Below are 25956 nucleotides of genomic sequence, written 5' to 3' on the forward strand. Positions count from 1 at the left end.
TACATTAAATTACTTATTATCCATCGTGTTTTCAGTATCGAGATGATCAACTGGGCATCATTGCATACTGTAAAACCCTTTTCAAAGTCATCGAAAGGAATGTGCTGTACTCAAGATTCGGCTGATTGAAAATTCTCTACAACAAATACTCAATTTTTTTCGATTAATTGCCAGTTTCTAGCAGATAATGATATTTGCTTCGTGAGTGATCGTAATTAAAAACGTCAGAAACTGAGACAATAAGGAAGTAGATAGTGTTGCGATAATAACATGACGTGTCCCAACATAGAAAAAATACTAAATCTCGTTTGACTTCTTTCGGCTGTTGCATTATGACATCATCCTTAACTGGGAGGAAGAAAAACATACGAACACTGTAATAATAATAATAATAATAATAGCAATATTGAGCTAAATAAGGCTAAGGATATTTGAAAATAATGTTGATCGCAAACGCTAACGGTTAACATTTGTTGCATTCTTACCTCAAATTATTACAATATTTGTATTATTATTACAGTCGTTTTTATAATTTTTTGGGTATCGAAAAATGTTACACTCACCATTCGGACAAAGTTTGACGGATACGCGTTCATCCGCTACATACTCTATGTACCACGCAAATTCCAATTCTTTCCACACGAATAGTAACGAACTCATTGCGGAAGACAGTGTGTCATTTCTAGAATTTAACCGAAAATTAGCTATTATATTATGCAGTATTTATCCCACCAAAATATTTAACTTCTTTTTTTCTTCAATCGACCTGGTGCACATTATTTCCAATTTTCATAAAACTTCTCAAAAATCTGAGGCACGACCCTATGGGGCATGGAAGATCCTTAACTGGCTTTTGAGCTAAAAGGCTTATATTCGTCAAAATGGATCAAAAAGCCGTCTTTGATACGCTTAGGCTTTCGGTACAGAAATTAACGGCCGTTTTGGAGCATGTAAACTTAAATTAATTTTAACAATTAGTCTTTTCAAGACTTTTCTACCTTTTCTACTTCAGGCCTTTTAAGCCCTCGCGTTTTCAGAATTTTTGGTCTGTAAACTTATAATTTGATTGTGCTGGGATTTTTCGTAATAACGTCTTTTCGTAACGTATTTGAGCAACAGCGAATGTATGCCTACCAATATCGCTTAACGTACGGTTACTACTAAAGAGTTATTTGCAGATTGAGAAACTATTTTTTTTTTAAAGTGACTATTAAGTGGTTTAGGATCCGAACTAAAACTGAATAGTAGTACTTTAATTAGCTGAGCATGAGATTAATGAGAACAGGAGAATAGAACGAATATATAAAGATTATGGGATTAACATAAACTGAGAAATTAACTAAAGGTGGTAAGGTAAGTTATACACGCAGAAGAATGGGCATCCAAGCAATAGTGTAGGCTAGGTACAATATAAACGGCTCCAATGAGAGAAATCTAATCAATAGCAAAAAGGATTAGACCAAATGTTTCTTTGAGTTTCTCTTAAAAGCCTGAGTTAATAGAGTGATTACTTAAACGGGACGATGGGGCGATGATTAATATTCAAGGTTGTATAACTAAAAATTGCAGTGTAATAACTGCAATCAAATAACTGGAAGATTGCCTTGAAATTTTATGAGGGGGCAAGATGATTCCAATAAGGTAACCAATAGGACAACCACCATCGGTGATGAAGTGGCCAAAGTTTCTCATTTCTCATGTATACCTGATCCGAACTGTAAAAACAATTTAAGCTCACTTTTTTTTACTGGAAGGCCTATCCGAGAAATACAAAAAGTGAGGAAGTTAGTTTAAGCGACGCCTATGCGCATCGTGGCATTCACAAAGTTCAGCATGATAGTAAATTTGAGCCAGATAGAAACAATGGAGGCTAGGCTAAGTTATGCTAGGCCGCGACCACTGGCATTTTGCACTTCGCCACTCAGGACGTGGTCCTTATGTTAACGGGTTTCTATACTTAGGGTTGCTCAATGGCAAAAGTTTTTCCGAGATATGCGGGACGGCAATGCCGACTGTATAGGAGATCAAATCTCAACCTCATCGTCTGTCCCTCACAACTACCCTCAGCTTATGCGATCCCGATTTAATTCCTGTTCCAACGATTGAGTGTCATGTGCGCGTCATTCGAAAGGATATCACAGCGCAGGATTTCAACTAACTAAATTAATACCGAGATTATATTTAATGACTGGCAATCGCTTTTCACATCTCATCTTGCACTGCCGTATAGAGCTACCTGTGATAGAAACGATTAAAACTAACCTCAGAAAATAAAAGCAGAAATTTACAGAAATCGGTGAGGACTTCTTCGACTTAGGTGCAACGAGGCACATGAGCTAAACCATAAACTCGCATGGCCATGCATAGGTGACCAGATTGACTTTGCAGGGAACAGGGCATCTACGAGTCTGATGATATACAATCAGATATGGTGCTGCAACAACATAACTGATTCTCACTCTTACGAACCGAGTTTTAGTCTGCCGCACATTATCCCGAGAAGGAAACATTCTCAAGAAAGAAATACTGACAAAAGATAGGTGTAGCTGGTACATATTATGGGCTAATTGATACGATACTCTGCGAAACTGTGGACGGCGATATTCTGCCTAAAAGAGAAATAGATCTTTGAGTAACTATAGCGTGAGGTAAGCTCTAAGCTATTTGGGTAACACCTTACGATTGTTTGAGGATGAGAGCAAATGCTCTGGGCTAAAGTTTCAAGGTGGTTTGACATAATATACATCTGAGAAGACATGTAAAAGTTCCGTTCACAAGATGATCAAACGTATATGATACAATACTATTTTTCAGCATTGTTTTCTGAACAGAATTGTTATGAGGTCCCTCTAACGAAGGACCTGTAATTCTTCGTGGCTATAATATCGTCGAAAAACGCTAATATATAAGTAAGAGTTTAAGAGGTCTGTTACAAACTCGTTCACACTATCTCAGTTAAATCGCATCAAAAAGCATTCAAAGAGAGCATTTGCCAAAATGCTTTTTTGAGCAACAAGTTTTAATAAATATAGTTTTTTTATTGTGTTTTTAAAGAATTATTTCTTTATTATTTATTTAATAAACGAAAAATATGACCATTCAGACGATAGTTGCCTGTGTCTCGGTAGGACAAATCATCGGCAATGATAACAGAGAGAATTGCTGACTTTGATTTGGCGGATAGCCAATAATTATAATAATGATGTGAATGCTATATCAACCATACGACAAATGTATCTGTATTAATCACTCGTAAAATTATAAAAAATTGTCTAACATATTTAATGATCCGAGAGAATATGCTGCAAGGTTTTAAATAATATTTAACAATTAAATAAGGCAAATCATATAACATCAATAGTCTTAGGTAATAGCAAAAGCCATAGATCGTTGGTATCTCAATTGAATTACGAGCGACCCGCTGTTGCTAGCCATCATAAACCGGAAATTGGTGACAGAATATGGTCGCTGCCTGTGCGACGTTTTTGCTTACGAATATAATATACTTTCTATTTTATATCTCTTATAATAACTTCATTTAGGAAGTCATTGAGGACTTGGTCCTATTCTATGTGCTATTTGGAGCTTCATCTCGTTTCAGAATACATTTCGGGCTTGCTTCAACATAGCTCAGAGATAATAGAATAATTAAATCAGTCACTTCTGTAGCTATTCACTGTTCGACCTACCGTTTCTTTTTCGTAAATTCTTGATCATCATCTGTTAACGCTGAGATTTGAAATACGCTGTCTCTTACTCTTCTTCATGATTACCATGCAGATACATTTGCAGAGATGCGCATTGACCAGTCGATCAGCAAATCATAGGGTTAATCAGTTGTTCTCCCGTGTGCATTAATCATGCGTCTAACCTAACTCTCTGCGTCTTTCGCTCATCAGCCCAGAACCAACCATGATAATTTATACTATCTTGTTACAGAACCATACCAATGATTTTGATTTCAATTAGTTAAGTTAATTTGTCAACTTAGTTGGTTGCCTTGAGTCTTTTGGCCCTAGCTATGCTAGACGAACGTTTACCGCGTTATATAGTAAAAGCCCTGCCTAACAATCTCCTTTCAGGTTGTGACTCAAGGGATTATTGCTTGATTCGTATTAGTTTTACCTTGCAATTGTATTTACTTTGTCTTTTTTTAGTTCTACTCAATGGGCCGGCTATTGAAGTGCCTCGTAAACATACCCGCTCAGCTCAGGTAATGATGTAAACAAGAGTGAATTATATTTTCTCAAATCTACGCGCCATAGCAATGCTTGTAACTGTGCAATTGCAAAAGCGTTACAAAACGAGGAACGTATCAGGGCAGCGTGCTCATGATCGCCACAAAGACGTTACTCCAATAAAAATGCCATTTATTCACAATAACCACTGTAGAATATGAGGCTAGCTTTATCTGTTTCGAGCTTTTCTAATGTTTTATTTGCAGAAGGATCACCAACTTTAAAACACTACTGTTAGGTTTTAGCTAATCCTTTAATTATACTAATAGCAATAATAATTGATGACGAATCTCAGCCACGATTACTCATCACGATTTTCCACTCCTCTTGTGCTACATTTACTGTTTGTAAGCTCGCTTGATCATCTCTTCCCATCTGACATTATTATGACAATGTATTCGAAGTATGCTCACTGTATCATAGAGGGTTGACATTTATCACCTTTGAATGTCAACGGCGATAGGTTGTACCGGTATTCACTGCAGTGGACTGCTCAGTACTACACTAGGTATCCGTTATATATACGTATGACCACAATAAGACATTTTGTGGAGAATAGGTTTGCGTTGCTAATAAAAACGTCGGGAAGCTTGCCCCATAGCAGGTTAGGATTAAGGATTAGCCGACAAATGCTATGGGTCGTTACTTAACGTTAAATAACTACTATTTAAAGGGCTAGGTAAAAGGCCTCAAATCGAAGTTGATAATTAACACAGCCGACAGGCAAATATATAGCTTAAAATGTTTGCGAAAGCCGACATCGTGGACAAAAAGACACACTTGTTATTCAAAGATAAATCTTTAGAATAGAGCGGTCAGAAAAAGATCAATAAATAGATTAGCTTTTTAGAATAGGAAAACAACGTCGTCTATATAAACATCCATGATTAAACAAAATTGATTCAAATCTTGCTTAGGTTACTTAAACAGAACTGGCGAAATACGTTCCTCAAAAAAAACTGAGAGTACTACAACCCCAATTCGTATTACTAAAGACATATTACGTGGTTTTGCTAACATAAAGACACTGATATATTTAGGACTGTCGCATTGAATAAACGCCATCTTCGAACTGGTATTATGCAAAACTAGCATTACGTGTCAAGTAAGTAGTGCCCGATCGTCAAATGCCCAAAGCCATTCTTCTAAACTTCTACCCACACTAGTGAGTTTAGGGAAACAAACAATTGCCTCAGGTTTTGTTCTAATCCAAGTTCCATTTTATTAAAGTTTGAGCATTATTGATAGATCTTTATTTGAGTGTGAAAGATCCACTCAAGATCTTTCGAATTCGAATCGAATGATCGACTCCACCAACACGTTTATTCACCGTGCCAGTTCCGTTTTTGTCCCACCGTTTTGAGTTGCCGGGACGCACTTTTTAGAAATGTTTCAGATTTAGCGCCGGCTTAATGCACTTTATTACTCTGACATTACAATCTTCACAATTTGTTTTTGAAGCTGCCTTTCACAACTGAGATAGGGTTGTTAGATAAAGCACTGTTATTCCAGGCACCACTGCATTGTTCCTTTTTAAACGAGGAATGACGATCATTAACTCCAAGAGTAACCAGGAGACATAATGGCTTGTTCCAAGGTTTTAAAGAACCGAATATAATCCTAAAATACATCTGTTATTTTTGTGCATCTACACATAGCACCTGATGGAATCAAGTGAGATAAACGAAAAAAAAACGTTTTCTAACAGACATTTATTTTCTGATGGAACGCAATGGTTTTATACGGTTTAATCTAACTCCGAACTATGAATCAATATTTTGTTTGTGCGCAAACTCTTATAATGAATGATAATGCAACAGTCCATTGTCACCAGCAGGTTTGCTTCCGCTTATTTCTTGTGGACTTTTAGAAAACATCGTATATTATTTTTACATATTTGGCGTGCACATACCTCTTGCTTTGTACTATTACCAATGATGCTTCTGCCGACTATACGATCTTATGTTCAAATCTTATCGGTTAGTTATCCTAACATAACTGAATTGAGATTTATAAAGTCTGGTTCCAGTTGCTTCAGTAATGTTCACACAGTTGCTAAGCTGAGTTATATCTGTTAAAATAAAAATTCAAAGGTACAATTTTACCTAACACTAACAAATGGTCGTCGACGTGACGACAAGTTGCTCACCCGTCGAGGATAGGATTATCCTCTCATTTGTTTTTACAATCAAAGGTTCGTCTAGTTTTCGACTCGGAGAAGTCACCGCCTCCTTTTCGGGTCACTTTCGCATGACATCAATAACGAAAATCACTTCGTTATGCAGTGAAGGCTGAGATTCTAACAAGTCACTCCGCCCATCAAGATCACTTTTTAAATATAAATTACTCCAGCTGCGATGGTTGTCATTGCGAGGTATAGAAATGACTTGAAACGAGCGAGTTTTCGAATAAACCCGAATTGACACCCAGTCCAAAGGAAGATCCCAAAGACTTTCGGTGGTAGCGATTTCTGAAACCGTCCTGTTGTATGCAGCCTGCCACGTTCCTGAGCATTTCCCAAAGCACTTGCCACAATTTTGAGGCTTCTTAGTGATTCTACTCCAAATGACAAAGGCGTTGCTGTCGAAACTTTTTTTGTGTTCGAAGTGTTGCAAAGGTGTCGTTCATACCAGCCCTTACTAAGACAGGGCAGTTTTTCCCATAGTTGTCGTCAATGCGTATGAGAGAATGTTGGCCTAGGTTTTATCGGTACGATATCGATGAACTGGAGGTCGTCATCTTTATAAATGACACGTTTCTTTCCCTTGACGATTGTGTGGCGACGCTTACTATTGCTTTTACTCTAACCCCTGTTATGATAGTAAATACGTTTTCCCTCATAATGATAGAATTTAACTGGGTCGTGATAGTTGTTTGGTTGATTCTTGTTTCAGCTGCTCCATTTGGAGTTACGACTTTTCGTCGATGTTTGTGTTTCTGGAGGTAAGAGCCATCTGCTTGACGTTTGATGTACTTAGCGTTAAGGCTGTTACCGCATGCAAACTGTACCTTCGGTGTCAATTTTTTTAAAACGAATTTTGTAGAGTTTTAAAGAAAGCGCAGTCGAGGAAACATTACGATAAAAACAAAAGTAAAATAAGGTTCATTGAGTTACTATCTAATACTTACAGTAGATTTTATTTATCACTGCTAAATCGTGACGATATTGATGTAAATGAGGGCTGCTGATTACGTCTGAGGGAACTCTTTATTCTCTACACGTATTAAAAAAAATACGATGTAATGAATTAATGATTTTAAAAAAAATTACTTAAATGCTACAAATGTCCCATCAACGGCAGTGAAATTGACATGTTGTTATTAAGTAATTTTTTAAATTTAAAGATTCACATCGATTTTGTTAATGCAGAAACTTTCACTTTTACCATTTTCAAGTGGCTTACATGCTGATCCCGATGGGCAGTATGAGGTGTTGCCAGTATAAAAGGCATATCCTTTGCGTGTTGTTTAATTACACTTCAGGCAATCACCTGAGCAACATCAAGTACATCCTGCTCTCTGACGGACTCGATAAGCATGTAGAAGGTAACATTAGAGGGGGGAACTGTACGAATCGCATGATGAACACCTCTATTTAGATCGTATTAGCACCACCTTCCTATAGCATACTAATGGCAAAAATTCCTCATAAGCTAGCAGTTATTGTAAACATGAGTCCATTGATACGCCTGATCGCCTTGAGTAGCGTGTTACAATTGAAGATAGGATCTTCGACCCGGCTTTGGTTATCATGGCGGTTCCGTGTCGAGAACTGATGCTTTTAAGTTTCTAGCCGATTATACGTTGTAGCTGGAAAAACTCTGATTGCGCTCACACATTGCGTACTTTTATGTAAACCTCTGTTAATGGTCGATGAGATGCCAATGGCGCTCGCAGGAGGATCGACACACCATAAGCTTTTCGGGCTTTTAGCGCGCTACAATTTCTCACCCTCACCCCCTCCCCCCGCCCCGAACCTCACCTGCCACCTGACAAACAAGTGTAGCGTACAGGCTCTCCGTTATCCTGTGTTATCTTCTTTCCGACGCTTGCCCAATTGTTGTTACTGTGGCTGTCATTGCTAGATGTTTTGTAGCGTGGCGCACAAAACTCGACAAACGAAAACGTTCGCTAACTTAGTAATTACTTTTTGTTTGACGAGTGAAACACACGTACATGGAGACGGAGCTGAATAGCTTTCATATCGTCGGGCATTGGTTGATGACGTCCATCCTAATGCCCGTCCTGTGGCCATCTAGTGATCCTTATGGGATAGACATTGTTGTAGCCATACACATATTATAGCTTAGTTACTGGAATGGTCTCGCATGGAGGAGCTGTACTTTCCGTTCAGATGGCGTGGCGGCAAACACTGCTACAGCTGTTTTTAATAGTCCTTAGGCGGGTCTTCATTGTGTTGTTGTTGTTGTCTTGTTGTTTCCTTCTACTTCTACATCGTCATGGCAACGCCCACTCAAATATGAATTCACCTCAGTTGCGTCATTATATCAGCCAATGAGAGCGGGCTGCAATTATAGTTTCCGTGCTAACATTCGCGATGCAAAAAGATAGACGTTATCCAAAACGCAATGAAGTCAACTCGATTAATTACTACTAGCTGTTCATCATCCCAGCTAACCATGCATGTCGTGATTACAAACATGCTTCACATCGTTCTTGGTAACGCACTGTAGGTGAGGAAGAAAGGCTATGTTGGTTACATGTCGCTTCAAGTTGTTTACATATATCAGCTGCTGCATGCGGCCCATAAGATCACATTTTAAGGTGCATGGCGAACTAAAAAATCATTGATTGAACATATTTCGATAAAAATACTTATACGAATGCTCTCGGGCGTGACCTTAGACTAGAGGCCTTTCGAATGCTGAGTTTTATTTTAGCTTCGTTAAAGCTGCTTTCACCCGCATTCGACGCAACCGAGAGTGGCTTTGCCCTGTTTTTGGCACAAGTTCAAATAAAGTAGCCAACACTCATCACAAGATCTTTTGATAAATCATTTAGCGCAGTCATTGTTTTCTCTGTTGTGAAGCGTGCGCGTTAATACGTTATAGTTATTTCTCCAGAGCTAGTCGGCTTAGACATGCTTCAATTATTAAGGCAAACCGTCTCAAATAAATAAGATTATGGCATCCTCACCCAACTAAAATAACATGTATCGGTTAACCGTTCGTAACGTAAGAAAGATTACTGTTGCGAATTACATTATTTTCAACATGTAACATCAAGCGTAAATCAGATAAAGGAGGAAACAACTTTGAACATGTACCCTGCCAAAATTAGGGACTGTATACGATTTGCAAAACTGCCTCCCCTGACCACGATCGACTCGAAAAGGTCTTGCCAAAACATGATTACTGTGATGAGAATTATTAGGCCTCATGGATCCGGTTCACTGAACTCTTAATAACTGAGTATTTAAAAGGATATAGACGAAACCTTTCACGTCTTATGTACGTGATGGTCTAGAACATTACTCCCTAAAGACGAACGAGAAGTATTTGGTTTAGGTATGATACTGTTATGATCTTCTGTTGTTGTACTATACTATGACGCCACGCCGATAAAAATAATAATAACAATCATAATAAGATCAGAGATAAACTTTTGCTCATTGGCGCCATACAGCGTCAATTGGAAGCCGTCGTTAGGCTTGCATCGGGTGAACAAGGACGTAACATTTTCTCGACACTTTGTACGCAGGTTAAAATGTTAAGCATCAAAAGTTGGCTGCTCCAGGCTCAGCAGCGGATGCCAGAAGTACTACGTACCAATTAGTGACTAAATTTGATTCTATTTCCTGCTGAACAAAAATGAAGGTGTGTGCAAGGCCACGACGGCTCAAAGTAACATTGAAACTTGTGTTTTATATTAATCTTTATAAAATATATTTGTATTAATCATTATAAAAGAGAAACTAAACTATATCGCTGTAGCTGATCAAACTAGTATTTTAAGTCAGAGCGTGATGGATGAAGGACCCATTTGTCACGTTACTACTGTATCGTAATTCCTGAAAAAATTGACAACCAGAACCTGTTCATTTGATACAATGGCATATCTTCGATAGATGCTAGAGTTTCGGTGCTGAATTATGCGTGCCGTTTCAACAGCACTACCATTCTTTATGGCGCTTTGCGATATATGCATGTATAATTTATTTAGAACAGTAGCATAAATATTCGGGTAGCTTACAAAGGGGCTTTGTAAATTACACTATGTAGAATGGCTTCAAATCAAGATTTTCATTTGTTAATTTAAGGCAAGGCCACTGTGCCACTCCAAATGGACCTGCGACTAGCGGCACAAATCACTTTTACTTTACAAAACCTTCTCCTGCAAATAGACTTTCATACATGTAGTTTTATCAACGAGCCGCAGGCTAGGAAAGTGTGACGGCTGGAAAAAATAGATATACTAAAATGGCCATCTTTAATTATGTCAAGCATGTATTACGTTCACGGGCTTAGTTGCAATAGTAAACAATCTTTTTGTAACCTACGCTGGGATTATATTTCATGAGATGGCCATGCCAATGATCTATAACAGTTTTCTCGAACAAGGCAAACTAGAGCTTCTTGAACTTCTTACCTTTACCGCTCTCATATTAAATATGGGCATCATTAGAGAGACTTTAATCAAGGTCGGGACAATGCCGTCCTGGTACAAACGCGCAGGACTGTACGCCAGTAGCTTAAGATTAACGTCACTCCTGTAATTTAGGTAATAATACTATATTACTTCTCGCTAATTACCCCTTACAAACAGCTCGCGAAAATCGCTTCAACAAGCCTGTTATTAAATGCACTGCAATTAAATGAATATATATCTAAACGACGAAAACAGATCAGCTTGAATTCAGTCGCAGATTCTCCTTAGATTATTAAGAAGATTCTTGAAGAGATACCAAGTATGAAAAAGGTCCATACTAAGTCAAACTGCCTTCGCTTCCAGAGGAAGCGTATTTAAATTATGTAAATCAACCTATTCTATTCTATTGCCAATTGGTGCCAAGTGTGAATGCCATATTTCCGATTATCACATCTATTATCACACATCCAAGCATTGTAGAAACGGAGTTGTATGAAGAATGCGCCCTGTATTCTTAGCTATCTGTCCAAAAACTGGGGGAAGTGTATCGAGTGTCTCCGAAGAGGGGAGGCAGTAGTACACGCTGAAGCCAACACTGACAGCAATCTAGTCAGCATCGATGCGTGCAATGGGCCTGACAGCGAACATTTTGTCCTACACCCAATCCGACCTGGGCATCTTTTCGAGCTAGCCACTTTACCACGCTTGGGATAACCTAAGCTGACGCAGTAGCAGCAGCGGTTATCGAAGAAGCTCTTTAGAAGAGGCAACTACTACGGGAACATGGGGGCGCTCACTTCTCTTATATATGGCTATAGTTTGTTCTTCGTCTTTCTCTTCGTCGTTTTCGTTTTCTTCTGCTTTCCAATAAGAAGCATCACGCCAGAGGCTTTTGGGATTCGCCAAACTTATTTCATCTTGTTGTATCCTCAGCCTTCGGTGCAGCTGTTAGCCGTGCCTCTTCACGATGTTTCTATCGATACAACCCATCGTTTCTTCTGCACTATCGTCTTCTGGCTCCTCTATAACCTCTGATAGCCGAGCACGCCCAGTATAATATAACCCCTACCCCATATACTCCTTTAGGGCTAGCTGGAATCTACCCCATAGCCCCTCGAACGCTCTAGCGCCAGGTCCCCAGTTTAGGCATTGACAGCAATGGCGGAAGAAGGTACAACAGCAACTATCTCACCCAATTGGTAGCTGGGCTTCTTTCTATCGGTAGTATCGACAGGAGTGCGTCCCTCGGAGACGGCAGGGGGCAGGGAGGGAGCAAGTAAGCGAACGAACGACCAAATGCGAGAACCCTACCGGGTCTGACTTGCCTTGGCCTGAGCTGCTGCCAGCCAAGCTGAGTGGGTGACAACATATATTAGTTTTCTTATATCGGCGACGACGTCCTCTAGCAGACGGTCGGCTGGTTGGACGGCGGTCCTCTCCATCTACGGCCGTTACCGTCACTCCCAGTAGCAGCACCGCCGCTGCTTTTGTTGCTGCCTTATCCTTTTGCCATTGTGGCGTCGGTAGCGATTCCCGCCCCAAACCCCAACACAACCCCCATCTATCTCCCTTATTTTGTTTCCCTAACTTTTCCCTAGTTCGTGGTTCTTGTCCCTACGTCTCTTTCTCCGTGCTCTACTTGCCCTGCCGCGGCCGCCCCCGCCAGTAGCCTGCGTTGTATATCGAAACAGATCAACGGGAAGGCGGGCCCTGCACGCTCTCTGCTATGGGGAAGCCTTCTTTGGCTGACCCCCCCCCCCCCCCCCCTCTGATTTCCCATCCATCTTCCCTATCAGAAGGTGGGCATAGGGAACAGAAGAACCAGCCAGTAGGGTGCGTTTGGGTTTGGGGGGGAGAGTTCGAAGAGACTAGGGGGCATGAGACTGATTTGCTGACAAACAGGCGAATTCCTCTCCCCGTCCCACGAATCAGGCGTCCATGATACGTTTCGGCGTCTTTTGGTCAACAGAGAACACAAGACCACGCGACGATCACGCGCGACATAGCAATTTCAATAAAAGTCAGATTTTCCGTTTCTATTTTCTACAATATACACTTGCATAATAAATTTAACTTAAAACTGACAACTTTATCTGTGTTAGATCAGTAACACAAGGATTCATATCGATGTGAAGTGCCTCCATTAGCCCCATCAAGGAAGGTTTTTTAACCCGTAATCACTGATTTTGCCTCTTTCGGCGGTAGCATCCAAAAATGCTAGGTACATAATAATGCAATGCGGAGGGGTGGCTTGTCGGATATAGTGTAATAAGTAAGCCTAACATACAAATTAATTTTTTAATTATTTGTGACTTACAGATTGATTAGCCTAAACAAATTTGTGTATGAGACTAAAAATAGACTAAAATTAGTCGTGGTATAGCAATGTATAACCAGCTGATCCAACTTATCATTATGACTGTTATGCTTCGGCATGTTGTTATTATTACTATTATAGTGAATGATGTAGTTTGGAGCGTGTAGCTTTAAAGTGAACAGTAGGGACTATATATATGTAAGTTACTTGTTATATGTAAGTACCTTGAAAATTGTCGTAGAATGATTCAGTCAAAACTAAGCCTGAAACTAGACTTCTCTCTATCTTGTTTTTTATAGTTTGTTTTGAATCACCGCTAGATAATCCTAATTTATACGAAGAAAGGTTCGTTTTACAAGATTCTTTACTCAAGTATTGTATGCGACCAAATACATATTTCAACTAAAACTAAAAAAGACATATTCACAAACTGTGAAATAATGCGAACAGAAAAAAAAATCCAACAATACAAATTCACTTTTACTAATACTGAATTCAGAAGGTCGTCGCAAACAATTATAAACCAGTTGCTAGAATTTCTTCACGCATATATTGTAGCGCGAAAAATGCACAATATATGATGGAATCATTCAACTTAAGTTAAAAAAAAAAGTAAAAGGCTGTAGCTAGGTTGTTCCCCGTCCGCCGATAGCACAGTTAACATTATTGACTCAATATTTCAACCTGGTGCATGTAGCAGCGGGATCGCGTGCCATACTACCCGAAGCTGCTGCTGAGGGCGTTAGCTAAAAGTACAAGCGAATACTCAGAACTGCCGTTAAAACAAGATAACGTCAAAAAGAAAAAATATTTTAGAATATAGGATATAAATAGAGCTTTTGGTTGTCGTGGGAAAATGGCGGGAAATCTCAGGCACAGAATACCTGCCGACGCCGGCAGAGGCCTGGGTATGTCGCGATCTAGTGATTGTAGGGTACCCCACCTTAAATAATTTTGACCAACCGATTTTCCCAGAGAAGGTTTAATTGTGTGAACAGTTTTTAAGAGGCTATGGGAATGGATATGAAACATTTGAAAGGTTTATATAAAGATAATGAACTCTGCTTGGCAAGCTGGATGTGAGAGTCACATTTAGCATCTTCTTAGCAAATACTTGACGGAAGACAAAGTTTTTCTTTTATTGAATTTTATTGTCGCCACACGACTAACGGTTTAGCCTTACGTTAATCTCGCTGATTCAGGACCACAAGCCAGAAGGTACCGGTTTTCGATAATGGGTATAATACCTTGAGTAAAGAACTGCGACCGTCAGTTTGAAAAGAATACCCTCAATTATCACCTCCGGCTGTCAAATAACGCAACACAGAACTCAGAGACTATGGCTGAATCAGTACCACGTAGAGCGGAATCAGGGAGCATGTCGCGAATGTGAGCCTAGCGACAACCGCGGTGTCCGTAAAGGGCCGCCAACTATAACATGTAACAGTTACACTATAAGCACGGTAGAGAACTGAAGAATGTCCTGAAAGGCGGCACCATTTACCAAAATCAAAAGAGATTGTATCTGGTAACTTGTGATCACCCTAAGGTTTAATGTTCTCTCTTTTCAAAAAAAAATATTAAAGGGAAAACGTTCGACGATTTGCTTCTCGAGAGAAGCCTTCCTGCTCCAATCGAGTCGCGGATGCATACGCTAGCATTGTGTTTGTGAGCTAACGGTACGCAGCAACGAACCTAGACGACATCACTTGCTTGTGAATTCGCCAAGTCCACCTCCTCCAATAAAACGAAGCTTGACTACCTCCAAGATCGGTATTTAAGTTGCGGAAACCCGCAAACTCACTCCAACTGCATTGGTGGAGGGGAGCTTCTTTGTTATTGTAAAATAGTATAAGGAATTCATTTACAGGTGCCCGTCCGGGTCAACGAAGCCCATTTCCCAACCGACCAGGAGAGCAGTGGTCAATATCAGCTGATTTATGTAATGAAGTAGTTAAGAGCGTGCTAAAGCAATTTTAAAGACACGAAGGATGCGAGGCAAGTCGCGGAATAATAACATCCAATGAATAAGCGTAACATAAATATAGTGGAGACATATAGTGTTATTTAATAATATCATTGTTCTTTGGAATAAAAATGAACGTGATTATATAAGGTAGGATTATATAAGTGGCTAGCAGGCTGATAACGAAGTTAACACCGATCTGGAAGCCCTACTTTGTTTACTATAGCTCTTGAAAGAGACTCGCAATACCGGAATGGTGCAAAAATCAGGGCCGAAATAATTATAATAATTATTATAGTTTTTTTTTACTCTGATTCTTTGTTTCCTTAAACATATGCTGCACTTTGTTTGTTTGTTGCAAGATTCGCACGATTGGCCCAAACAGGACAGAATTTACGCCTAAGACGAAACACATGGACAAGTATGTCTCGGGGCCCCCATCCTATGATTTGTCTCCAAACGGGCTTCAGTGAACTAACTAACACGTATCATCTGTGTACCATATTTAAACGAAATAAATAACTTACCCTTAATAGTTAAGCTTCTGTTTTTTTTAACTATTTAGATGGTTTCCATAAGAAGTTGTTCGTAATTTCATATTTTTATATATTTACTTATAGCTTAATTGCCAGGACATGAAACTATCGTAAAGTTTTTTTATTATTTATTTCAATTTTTTAGGAATCTGAATCGACAACCAATTATATAAGTATAAGTGTTTGCTTAAAGTGGTAAGTAATTAAATACTTAAGAGATAAGCAAGTAGTTGATCTAATTAAGGATGCGACACCGAAATAATACAGAAGGAAGTTATCATTAATATAATTCTTTCTTATAAAATGCAAATGTTTGTTTTTTTGCATCTGTAGCATGTAGTCTGTTTAATCGACTTAGTAACGAATTTAGTATGTAAGTCCTATAACATTTTGTCTATGATTGAACTACATTAACTTTTAAAAAAGTGCAGAAAGTTAAAAAATGAGGATTACAGTGATAAAGAACACGATCGTTTTATAGTCGTTAATAATAATCGTAGTATTTATTATCAAAATCACCTTCCAGATTCGGTCAGATTCAGTGTAGTAAAGGTTATTAAAATAATAGTGTACACTTTTTATCGGTATTCTAATTCAAATTGTTTCGAATTCGCTCGGCTTGTGCTAAACCGTAAATTTGCAAACCACAAAATTACTCTCGTTTTTGTACAATACCTTATCATGTTTTTATGTATGGTACACATTTACACTGTTTCTCCACTATACACACAATAGAATATATTACTTGACGTACGAAATAACCGCAACGAATATAACGGTAGCACACATTTAATTCCGGGTATGATTGACGGCAGTCGTCAAATCTATTAATAAAAGGCAATTTCTCATTATTTTGAGTTTTGTTTTTCTTTTGTTCCTGCTGTGCATTTATTGCGATTCAGAGCATCCTTTATTTATACACCTGACCAATTTAAGTTAGACACGTTTCCTTACTCTCCTTGAGGTTGCTCTCTTTTTACGTCAATAGAATTAGTTTGGGTTTTGCAGTACAGAGTGGCTTATTCGCAAAATACATCAAAAGGCGAGTCGGCTTTATTGGTGCCCAGTTCAGTGTTCAGTACTGCAAGACACGCTATCGCAGAAAGTGGAAAGAAGAACAAAGTAACAGACCCTAGTTACGCTAAACAAAAGTCGAAAGAGTTAGGAAGAAATGAAGGATGCTCTGTTAGGACAACCATAAGCTTATATTTAACGCAGGATTTGTTTAGATTGCAACTAAATTTTTCTCAACCAGTAGCTTTTTTTGTAACCACTGATCTGTGCCCCACAGAACCGTAGAACTTCTTTTAGGCCTTCTCCCACCCCCATTCTTGTCTTTTGAAACTAGTCTAATAATAGTATAATTCAGTTGATACTTTTTTTGTTAAAAGATATTTTTTACAACTATCCCTGCCCAGACAAATGAACATGATAAACCTTTAAAGAAAAATGGCGATGAATTGGTATTTTTTGCATTGCACGTTGCCTATTCTTTCCATTGATGGTTGCACTTCATATTGCAGCATTTGTAGAACGTTGTCATTGGCTCATCAGCACTGCGCGTTTGCATTTGACGGAAGAAGGCCCGCGGATGTTCACACCTGGGACAGGCCTCTTCCGTTGAATCAACATTAGCCCACGCCGCAGTCGACCCGAGAATGTCATCGATAGGTTTAAGTCGGGGGAAAGTTTGCTTGGAAATTTTTTGTCGAATATGATGAACGTATGGACACGTAGAACACATAAATTTGTAAGACGTCGAACCTTCTTCAGCCGACAACATATTCGCGCAACGGGGACAGAAGAGCAACATGACGGCGTACGCAGTAGGCGTTCGATGAAAAGTCTTACTAATACTTCAGCCACAAGACTTCACAAGACAGGACAATCTGTGTTAGTCTTTACAAATTAAGCTAGATATCGTCGTTCTCAAGGTAGCCTTATTCTCTAACATCGGAAATATGTATCTTCAAGAGTCGATTAAGGCAACAATGCATCTCTGTCCCTCCCTCGTTCTTTCTTCCATATGAAGCTGAATCTGAGGTTCAATTGTTTTCCTTGAAAGTCAGTCACGTCCTGTCTTGGCAGTCTCGTTTCCCATAAAGCGGTATCTGTAAAGCCCTATTGTTAGGAACTGCACCACAGGTCACAAACTAAAATTCAAATACTGAAAACAAACACTGCAAAAAATTGATTGCATACTGGTGCTGTTATATTCTGATGAGGACTACCTGAAGCTAGCCAACTTTGTGATAGATACGCTATTCTTCAAATTAAATATTCAGCGCCATTGATAAACGCTATTGCCATCGTACAGCGTAAAACTGACCCTGCTCCCTACAAGCACGTAGTTATAGCCATTCATGAATTAAAGATTAATAATTAATGTGTGTCTTGTTTAAAAACGCCCTGGCAACAATATGTTATCACACACACTTTAGCATGACAGCAGATGGGATTTTTTAAACCTTCGTAAGCCACCTGTACAGCCGTGTGCTACTGTACACGCAAACCGTTAGATTGTTTCCTATATAAATTTTTTCAAGAAGAATAGATTGTATTCTATCTAGTTGTAGTAGATATTCGCGCCTACATGAATGCCCAACAAAACTTTGTTCTCCTAATAAAAGGAGCAGGGGGAAGCTATTGGGGGGGGGGGGGGGGTAAGATCAGCAGCAACACTTATCAATCCCTCAACAGTGTTTAGCTCCAATTGTAGAAGTATGTTTTTTGCCACTCAGGAATGTAGTCGATGATTGGATTGAGGACGAGCCTAATGAATGGCAATGAGTCCGCTAAAGTCCTCAGAGTAGTCATCAGATGAGATTTTGTATACTGATCATAGAAGGGTGAGCGCAAAAGGTATAAGAGTAGCACCATTGTGCGACGAGACATCTCCAGTTGTTCGAGGTGTTGAAGGTTAGGTGCACGCAGTAGCTGTATGCTGCTGACGTCCATACTTAGAGCAATTGCCCAAGGGGCCCAAGACTTCAATCCAAACGACCTTATGGCGAAGAGATGAACCAAAGGTCGCATGATGTGCAGCACTTCACCAACAATTTGCGAACCATTCAGGTCGGATGGCACAAATGAATATTTCTGTTCCATACGCGACATTGGATCTTCCTTTTGTGTTTCACACCATCGTCGTTGGTTGATAGGTGGCGTGTTCTCCAAGCTGCGAACTTCACGGCCTGACTTAAGAATGAAACTGGACTGAGCGCGCCTTTCAAGTCGTTGCTGACGCAGTTTGTCTGCGTATTGCAAATCAGCTTTCCGGTTTAAAGGCGGTACCGCTTGCGACCGATTCATACCTTGTTTAAAACCGAAAAGTAGAACCAACTTAAGAACAGTCTTAATAAGCTGAATCAACCCTATTATTATCCATTTAGTAGGTTCGCCGCTCAGGGTACGTGCCGAAGTTTCGAAGAATACCTCTGAGTATTCGAACACCTGTAGCATTGCCCGAATCGTAGTCACGATTTGTGATGAGCTCACAGGTAATGCATAAGCACGTCTTAGAATAATGTCATTTGCCAGCATCAGGAGATTGGAGCCAGTTGAAAGAAACTCTGCTACGACATTTGAATATTGAAAGCGGTTTGTAATAAGAAAAGAAGCCCATTTAAGAGCGGACTCAATTTCCTGCATGAAGTTTGGATTGGCACAAACATATTCCACATACGAATTGGCCACACACTGTGGTCTTGATATTTTCATGATGCTGAAACTATTGTCTGACTGCAAAACTCGGACGGGCAGAAGACTTCGTAATGAGCTAAGTACTTTACGTGGCACTTGTGATTACACGCAGGAAGATCGGGTTAGTTTCCTCAACACTATTGCGCCCCTGGAGCGTACGTCTGGCAACGGTCTTCAGTTAATGCATACTACGAACACCAAGTCAATACGGTCAAGTGCAATGATAATTCAGTCTAGATTTGCCCATGCAGGCTAAGGCTCGGATATCCTTTTTTTGAGCCAGCAAACTTACATGTCAAATTTGCTATCACAGAAAATCTCGCCGCCAGCTAAAGGAAACTCAGGTGGTATTTACAGCAACATGGTAAACAGGTCCACGAGTTCCTGCAAAGGCCCGCTAAAATCGGAACAGCAGTATAAAGATTTTATACATTCGATGTAGCTCTCATCGAGTCAAACTGTTATCCCTGTTTTTATAATGGTAAGCTCCTCCTTGCTAACAAGAATTATTTATGTATTACAATGAAAAGAACTATTTCCCGGACAACTTCTGAAATTATACTGAATTAAAGTTTGGACTAATTCAAAACATTTGCTGCCCGCTAATTTAGCATGTCTGTGTCGTCTGCTTATTTAGTTTGGTAATCAAGAGAAGGACCTCGGAATAGATTCAGGTAAGTGGAGAAAGCCTTACAAAAGTAATGCTTTTTGGCCGACTTAGGACATAAATTAAAGAAATCAACCATTTTTTTTATCTAGTTTATGTAGAATATGGTGGTTCTTAGATTTGAAAGTATTGTCTCGCGCGGATTTCATTTATAGGGTCGCTACGGAGATAACACTACTAGATAGTCTCATGCGGCAGCATCGAAAATATCTGTCGTCATTATTTGGGTTATCGTACTTGATACTTGATAGAGACAGTGCTGATAGATAGAGACGTTACTTTATTGGTAGAGTAAATCTTCAGAATTTTTTACAAGAGGCAACCAATTAAACCTGTCAAAAACAAACAGTTTGACACCCAAAGTGACTGTGACACTTAATTTGCGGTCAACATTCACAATAACCACTCAATAAACAGATACAAATTTATGAAGAAAGCTCCATATAATAGTACCAATCGACAACTAAGGTCCGATTTCTATTCCACCGAAGCATTAATTGCAACGACACATCTATAAATCGGTTGTTCAATAATAATTGCAGTAATACAATTTGTTCAAATGAAGCCACCATTGTAGTATCAAATATAAGCTTAGAGTTAAACAAGGTTTGTTTCTAAGACTGCATTTATTATCCACAGACACCAGTAGTGAGGTATAATACGGTACTTCTATCACTTGTTTCTACTAAAAAGAACAATTCTTAGTTCTGGTTTCAATCACTTGACGTGGCATCGAGCATTGCTACTGCTAAAAGCGACACAACAGTCGACAGTCCAAAGTGCGCTTTCATGTTTCCCGCGCAATTTCTTGAAATGCCTCGAGCTACTGTTATCGAACCTACACTAGTCTTATTGTATGTATTACTTCTGCAGGCCATCGTCTGTCCATCTCTGCATAAGAAATAGCACAAAATGCACGCATTTTGCCGTATCGGGTCAGCGCATCGTCAACTTGCAAGTCCTGCGGCAAGGAGTGTATCCACGCTTATCCTTGCTGAACATCAGGCTGGCAAATTGGCTCCAGCTACACTCAATGCTATCGCTGCTTCTCGGAAGATCGGCGGAGACGTTACCGTTCTAGTTGCCGGAAAGGTAACAGCTTAGATATACGTTTTTATCTTCAATTTATTTATAATTGTGTGGGCGCGCACGAGCTTATATGTCCAATTTTGATATATTTTATACGTTTAGAACAACATGCCGATGTTGCCAGCTGGCACTTAAACAGCTAACAATCTAGCTGAAGAAATCAGCGATCATTGGTGGATCACGCGATACAGGGCAATAGCGTAAAAAGATAGCTGGCGAGGTGGAAAACATTGAGCTCTGCAGTTTTTACCATAAAAACAAAGTCTTGAACACTATGAAGATAGTAATTACGTAAGGATATGTAGGCCTTATTATTAGCGACGTTATTATAAAATTAACTAATGGTTGCTGGAAACGGCGTGAAATGACACAGTTTTGCGCCTTTTATAGCCGCTCTTCCTACTAATTGGGAGCTCACCAATGGGCGTTTCAAAAAAATGTCAGGTCGAATCTTTCATTTATTTAAACCAATAAGGCATGTTGATCTAATTACAACAGAATCAGACTTCTGCGTGAATAGTACTAGAATTAATAACTTAATATAGGATATCGGGCTTACAAAGTAGAAACGTGTCGTCATGGTTGCTGGATATACGTTTATGTTACGTTATGGCACGTTATGACAACTGGTGTGGCCCCCTACTTGATAATTTGTTTTACGATAAAATACCTAAAGCTTTCTTCTGAGTGCGATGACCCTATTTTTTATCATTTCATGATTCGGTTTACATAGAAAAGGTGGCTATATTTTCAAAAACCTATATATATATATATATATATATATAGGCGTCTACATAAGGTTTTCTGCATACAAGCACTTGAAACGCTGAATCTTTGAGCATTTAAGTGCAGCGACAGCCAAAACCAAAATAATATAAGAACTGAAACTCGAATATAACTAGACGTTTCAATTTTTTTTTGTCATATAAAACGCCTAGAAAATCGTCATAACAGTCTAAAAATGAGAATTAAATCAATAAGCTCCTATTCAACAAAAACGCTGTGCTTGCTAAGTCTGCATTTCGCGGGTTTATTTTCAAACCAGGTCCACATGCTTACGAATATGAAGTAAGAACCTGTGTCTTTCCATTTATTGCAGGATGTCTCTGGCGTAGCTACTGAAGTAGGTAAAGCTGAGGGTGTTAAAAAACTCTTAGTGGCTGACGATGCATCACTTGAAGGCCTGTTGCCAGAGCGCGTGGCGCCTGTCATCCTAGCGTCTCAAAAGCAATTTAATTTTACACACATAATAGGTCCTTCGACAGCGTTCGCTAAAAACGTGCTGCCGCGCGTTGCAGCAAAGCTGGACGTGTCGCCCATCTCGGATGTTCTGGATATTAAATCAGAGGACACCTTTGTACGGCCTATCTATGCCGGTAATGCGATTCAGACGCTACAGGCGGCTGATTCCGTGAAAATTCTCACGGTGCGAGCATCGTCATTTGATGCTGTCAGCATGGGAGGCAACAGCGTGCCCGAAGTCGCTCCTAAGGCTGAAAGTGTAAAGGAAGACATTTCAACGTATGTCAAATCCGAGATCAGCAAATCAGAGCGGCCAGAATTGTCGTCGGCTAAGAAGGTCATTTCAGGAGGCCGAGGTATGAAGTCAGGTGACAACTTCAAAATGCTCTATGATCTCGCTGATAAAATTGGAGCTGCTGTCGGAGCGTCTCGCGCTGCTGTGGATGCAGGTTTCGTTCCAAATGACCTACAGGTTGGCCAGACCGGAAAAATTGTTGCGCCTGAACTTTATGTGGCTATCGGAATTTCCGGAGCTATTCAGCATCTGGCTGGTATGTGTAATAGATAGCCTTAAGTTAATACTATTAAGCCAAATGTCTGTGTCATCTGGGGCAAGTCAATAAACTAAATAATTCAGCATATTAGATTAAATCAGTATATTAGGGTGTCAGAACCTAGTTAATTGTAGTCATCCTTATATTACTAAATTGCAGAAACGTGACTGTTTTTTTTTATAGGCATGAAAGACTCAAAAACGATTGTCGCGATTAACAAGGATCCTGAGGCTCCTATCTTCCAAGTGGCAGACATTGGACTAGTGGCGGACCTCTTTAAGGCTGTGCCTGAGATGCTAGAAAAGATCGACGGATATAAGTCAAAATAGATTCGGTTGTTTAGGCTACTTTTGGAATATGGAACTCTACAGATGTAATATTAACTAAGAAGTTATACTGGACATTTTCAAAGAGCCGTCAAGGTTAATTACCATATTTTACGACAATTTTCGGGCAGTCCGGTGTTCACTGAACGAACACGAGTACGTACCTGAGCGAATATCTCTAATTAGTCATAAGTTGAATGTCTTTCAACTGCCAGAACCTATTCAATCAACGAAACTTTGTGAATCAAACAGATGGTCGGTAGGACCATCTATTTGATTCACAAAGTAGGAAAAAGTAGGCTATTTTACATGAAAGATGGTCCTATGATTTTTATGAATAATAATAAAGCAATAATTGTAGTAATGTGGTATTTACATTTTTACGTACGCCGTTGAGTATGAGAATATTGCTGCACTTAACGGTTTGAATAGCGGCACCAAATAGAAATCTTAACATTAATTAGACACGTGTATGCACATAAAGGTGCACACAATCATACCAAACATTTTACATAACGAGACCCGGCGGAGTTATTGCCGTCGCTCAACATGCTTAGTATATCCAGGTGGTTCTAATCAGATCGGCAGAAACTACGTTGGCTTTTTTACTGACTATTCGTCCTCACTGAGCTATTACTTTCCTGGGCCCTTTGAAAACGATTTATTCAAAGCTTATTTTTGTGGGTTTTGCAAGCGTCACTGCTAAGATTCCCTTTAATTGTTTAAAAACGCCCAACTAAAAGTGGCAGCATTTCCAAATAAGCTAGATCATGACTTTTTTACTATTGCATTGTTAACCTAAACTTGAAAACATTCACTGGAAATCTAAATTCTCAATCGCTCCAAGCTACTGTCCTTTGGAAATAAGAAATACTGCATCTACATATGATAGCCCCGCTCAACAGCAGTTTCCGGTATGCTGCGCTCCCGCATGGTAGTGCTTCAGATACATGCTTTTTTTTAGGATAGTTTTTTTTCGTCAGGCCAAGCTTACGCACTCCCGTGATTGCTTAGTGGGTAAAGTAGTCACCTGCTAATATTACGACACGTGGTAGTTTTAGTTCGAATCCGAAGGTCAGCCGTCTGATGGAATGCCCAATAAAGGCTTCCGACCCAGTGAAGGTGCTGAACGTGAAACTCGAAACATTCATACCAAACGTACGCGCATTAATGAAAATTGTTAAAGCTATCTGCAAGACATGCAGTACAGCTAATCCATAAAATTTAAACCAGAAAAAATTTTTTTTAAAAAGTTTGTGTTAGTGCACCACGAAAGAGCAGAATTTTTCATTGGGTGCTTAAAGAATTATTAGTACTACCTCAAGCACATCTTTGCGATTTCTGTAGCTTTTCTTTCGTATTTTGAATGCCTTCTACAAAACGAGTCAGTTATTGGAAGCCAACTCCACTGACTTCTAAAGTTGATGTAACGTAGCAATTAATTATTAGAAAGAAAATTTATATTAGCAGAAAGGCGTGGGCCGGCGCTTTGCCAGCGCCAAGCACCTAAAATGTAGTCACATCAAACGCATTTGAAACTGTTCGAGGCAGATACGCTGACGCAATATTCTTGAAATACGTCGAAAATATTCTCTAGTTATTTTAAGATGGTGGTATGAAGGTAGTGATGATACAGGTGTTAACAATCACGATTCCTTCGATTTCTCTAAAAACTAGGTTTATATGCTTAACTTTGTTCTTTATATTTAATACTGCGCATAGCTTAAGTGTATTTGACTATGTTTGTTAGTCAAACTTTTATGGGGACCACTTGATGCCTCATTTTGATTATTCAGAAAATCGCGACATGGCATCCAGCATTGCCCCACTTTTCAGTGTGAAAACGTAAACTTAGGAAAACTTAGCATGAGGTTGTTTGAACTCATCTAATCGCGAGCGCTTGGTTGGTACCAAGATTGGCCCCCTGCATGAACTCACTTTTAAAAAATAATATCATTCTATCAGGAGAATAAAGATTCGTCCAAAAAACTAGCACACGTCACAGCTTTAGCAAATAACAAGCAAACCCCTTCCCTAAAAAAAGCAATTTCAAATATAGGTATCATATCAGACAGACACCACCAATGCTAATAATCATAGTGTGTAGATACATACAGGATGGCGCAAAAGTCATTTGATAGATATAAACATATATCAGACATGTGTATGTACTATACTAGGCTGAAACCAAATTTCATTTTCTTTCACCTAACAAAAAACGAGGTGCTTTACCCGAACCAACCTATCATGTATCGGCCGACAGATTCCACAGTCCTCTCCCAGCTCTCAAGAAATTTGTTTATCTCGAAAAATTTTTGGATTTAGTATAAAAGAACTCGATAAAGGTGTCTTAAAACCTTCATCATTGTGAATTTTGTATCCCAGTGACGTCTAAAGCCAATACCCTTGAAACTCTATATGAATTCCGTCTACTGCTTAAGGACTCAAAGAGTAGACAGAAAAATTTTAAACGGACTGAGGCGAAACAATCAAGAAAAAGTAAGAGTACTCTTGCCGAATGGCGACGTAAAAGGGACAAATGAAGAACAGATCTAAATTATTGACGTTCCAACCTAATATTTCGCATACCTGTTAACTGAAAACTCTTTATAACAGGTTGAAATTAATATCTTTGTTAATTTCTGTCGTAATTACTGTCAACTCTTGGATGATTTGATGTCTTTGGATGGCAATGAAAAACAAAAAAACA

General features: G+C 39.3%; 4 protein-coding genes and 1 long non-coding RNA gene across 25 annotated transcripts in view; 2 read left to right on the forward strand and 3 right to left on the reverse strand.

Moving 5' to 3' along the window:
* Positions 1-14484, reverse strand: part of LOC111248198 (uncharacterized) — a 36217-nt gene extending 21733 nt beyond the window's left edge. For 2 of the 21 annotated variants that reach the window (XM_086984363.1, XM_086984351.1), the window contains exons 1-3: positions 14348-14484; positions 10848-10968; positions 564-682 (exon numbers count right to left, since the gene is read on the reverse strand). In XM_086984363.1, the coding sequence (XP_086840489.1) occupies positions 564-596 (33 nt within the window). In that variant the 5' untranslated portion in view covers positions 597-682; positions 10848-10968; positions 14348-14484. Of the gene's footprint in view, positions 1-563; positions 683-6387; positions 8213-8414; positions 8825-10847; positions 10969-14347 lie in introns of those variants that run through there. The other 19 variants (XM_086984365.1, XM_086984354.1, XM_086984349.1 and 16 more) reach the window with 16 other exon arrangements.
* Positions 8812-15578, forward strand: LOC147757163 (uncharacterized). The gene is made up of 2 exons (XR_015324372.1): positions 8812-8932; positions 14367-15578. It is a non-coding gene; the product is annotated as an uncharacterized LOC147757163 (long non-coding RNA).
* A 561-nt stretch (positions 15579-16139) lies between these two features.
* Polr3K (RNA polymerase III subunit K) lies at positions 16140-19804 on the reverse strand. Its single transcript, XM_086984368.1, has 2 exons — positions 19661-19804; positions 16140-17777 (listed from the first exon to the last, which is right to left on the reverse strand). The coding sequence occupies exon 2, from the start codon at positions 17477-17479 to the stop codon at positions 17153-17155; it is 327 nt and encodes a 108-aa protein (XP_086840494.1). The 5' UTR covers positions 17480-17777; positions 19661-19804; the 3' UTR covers positions 16140-17152.
* Positions 17772-19663, reverse strand: Pex16 (peroxisomal biogenesis factor 16). Its single transcript, XM_022798506.2, has one exon. It carries the CDS (start codon positions 19384-19386, stop codon positions 18370-18372), a length of 1017 nt encoding a protein of 338 aa, XP_022654241.1. The 5' UTR covers positions 19387-19663; the 3' UTR covers positions 17772-18369.
* Positions 19805-19907: 103 nt separating the features above from the next.
* On the forward strand, positions 19908-23610 carry wal (electron transfer flavoprotein subunit alpha wal). The gene is made up of 4 exons (XM_022798504.2): positions 19908-20042; positions 20909-21127; positions 22224-22917; positions 23104-23610. The coding sequence occupies exons 2-4, from the start codon at positions 20948-20950 to the stop codon at positions 23247-23249; spliced, it is 1020 nt and encodes a 339-aa protein (XP_022654239.1). The 5' UTR covers positions 19908-20042; positions 20909-20947; the 3' UTR covers positions 23250-23610.
* The last annotated feature ends 2346 nt before the right edge of the window (positions 23611-25956 follow it).

This window comes from Varroa destructor, unplaced genomic scaffold, assembly GCF_002443255.2.
Source record: "Varroa destructor unplaced genomic scaffold, Vdes_3.0 BEIS01000003.1, whole genome shotgun sequence".
NCBI lineage: Eukaryota > Metazoa > Arthropoda > Arachnida > Mesostigmata > Varroidae > Varroa > Varroa destructor.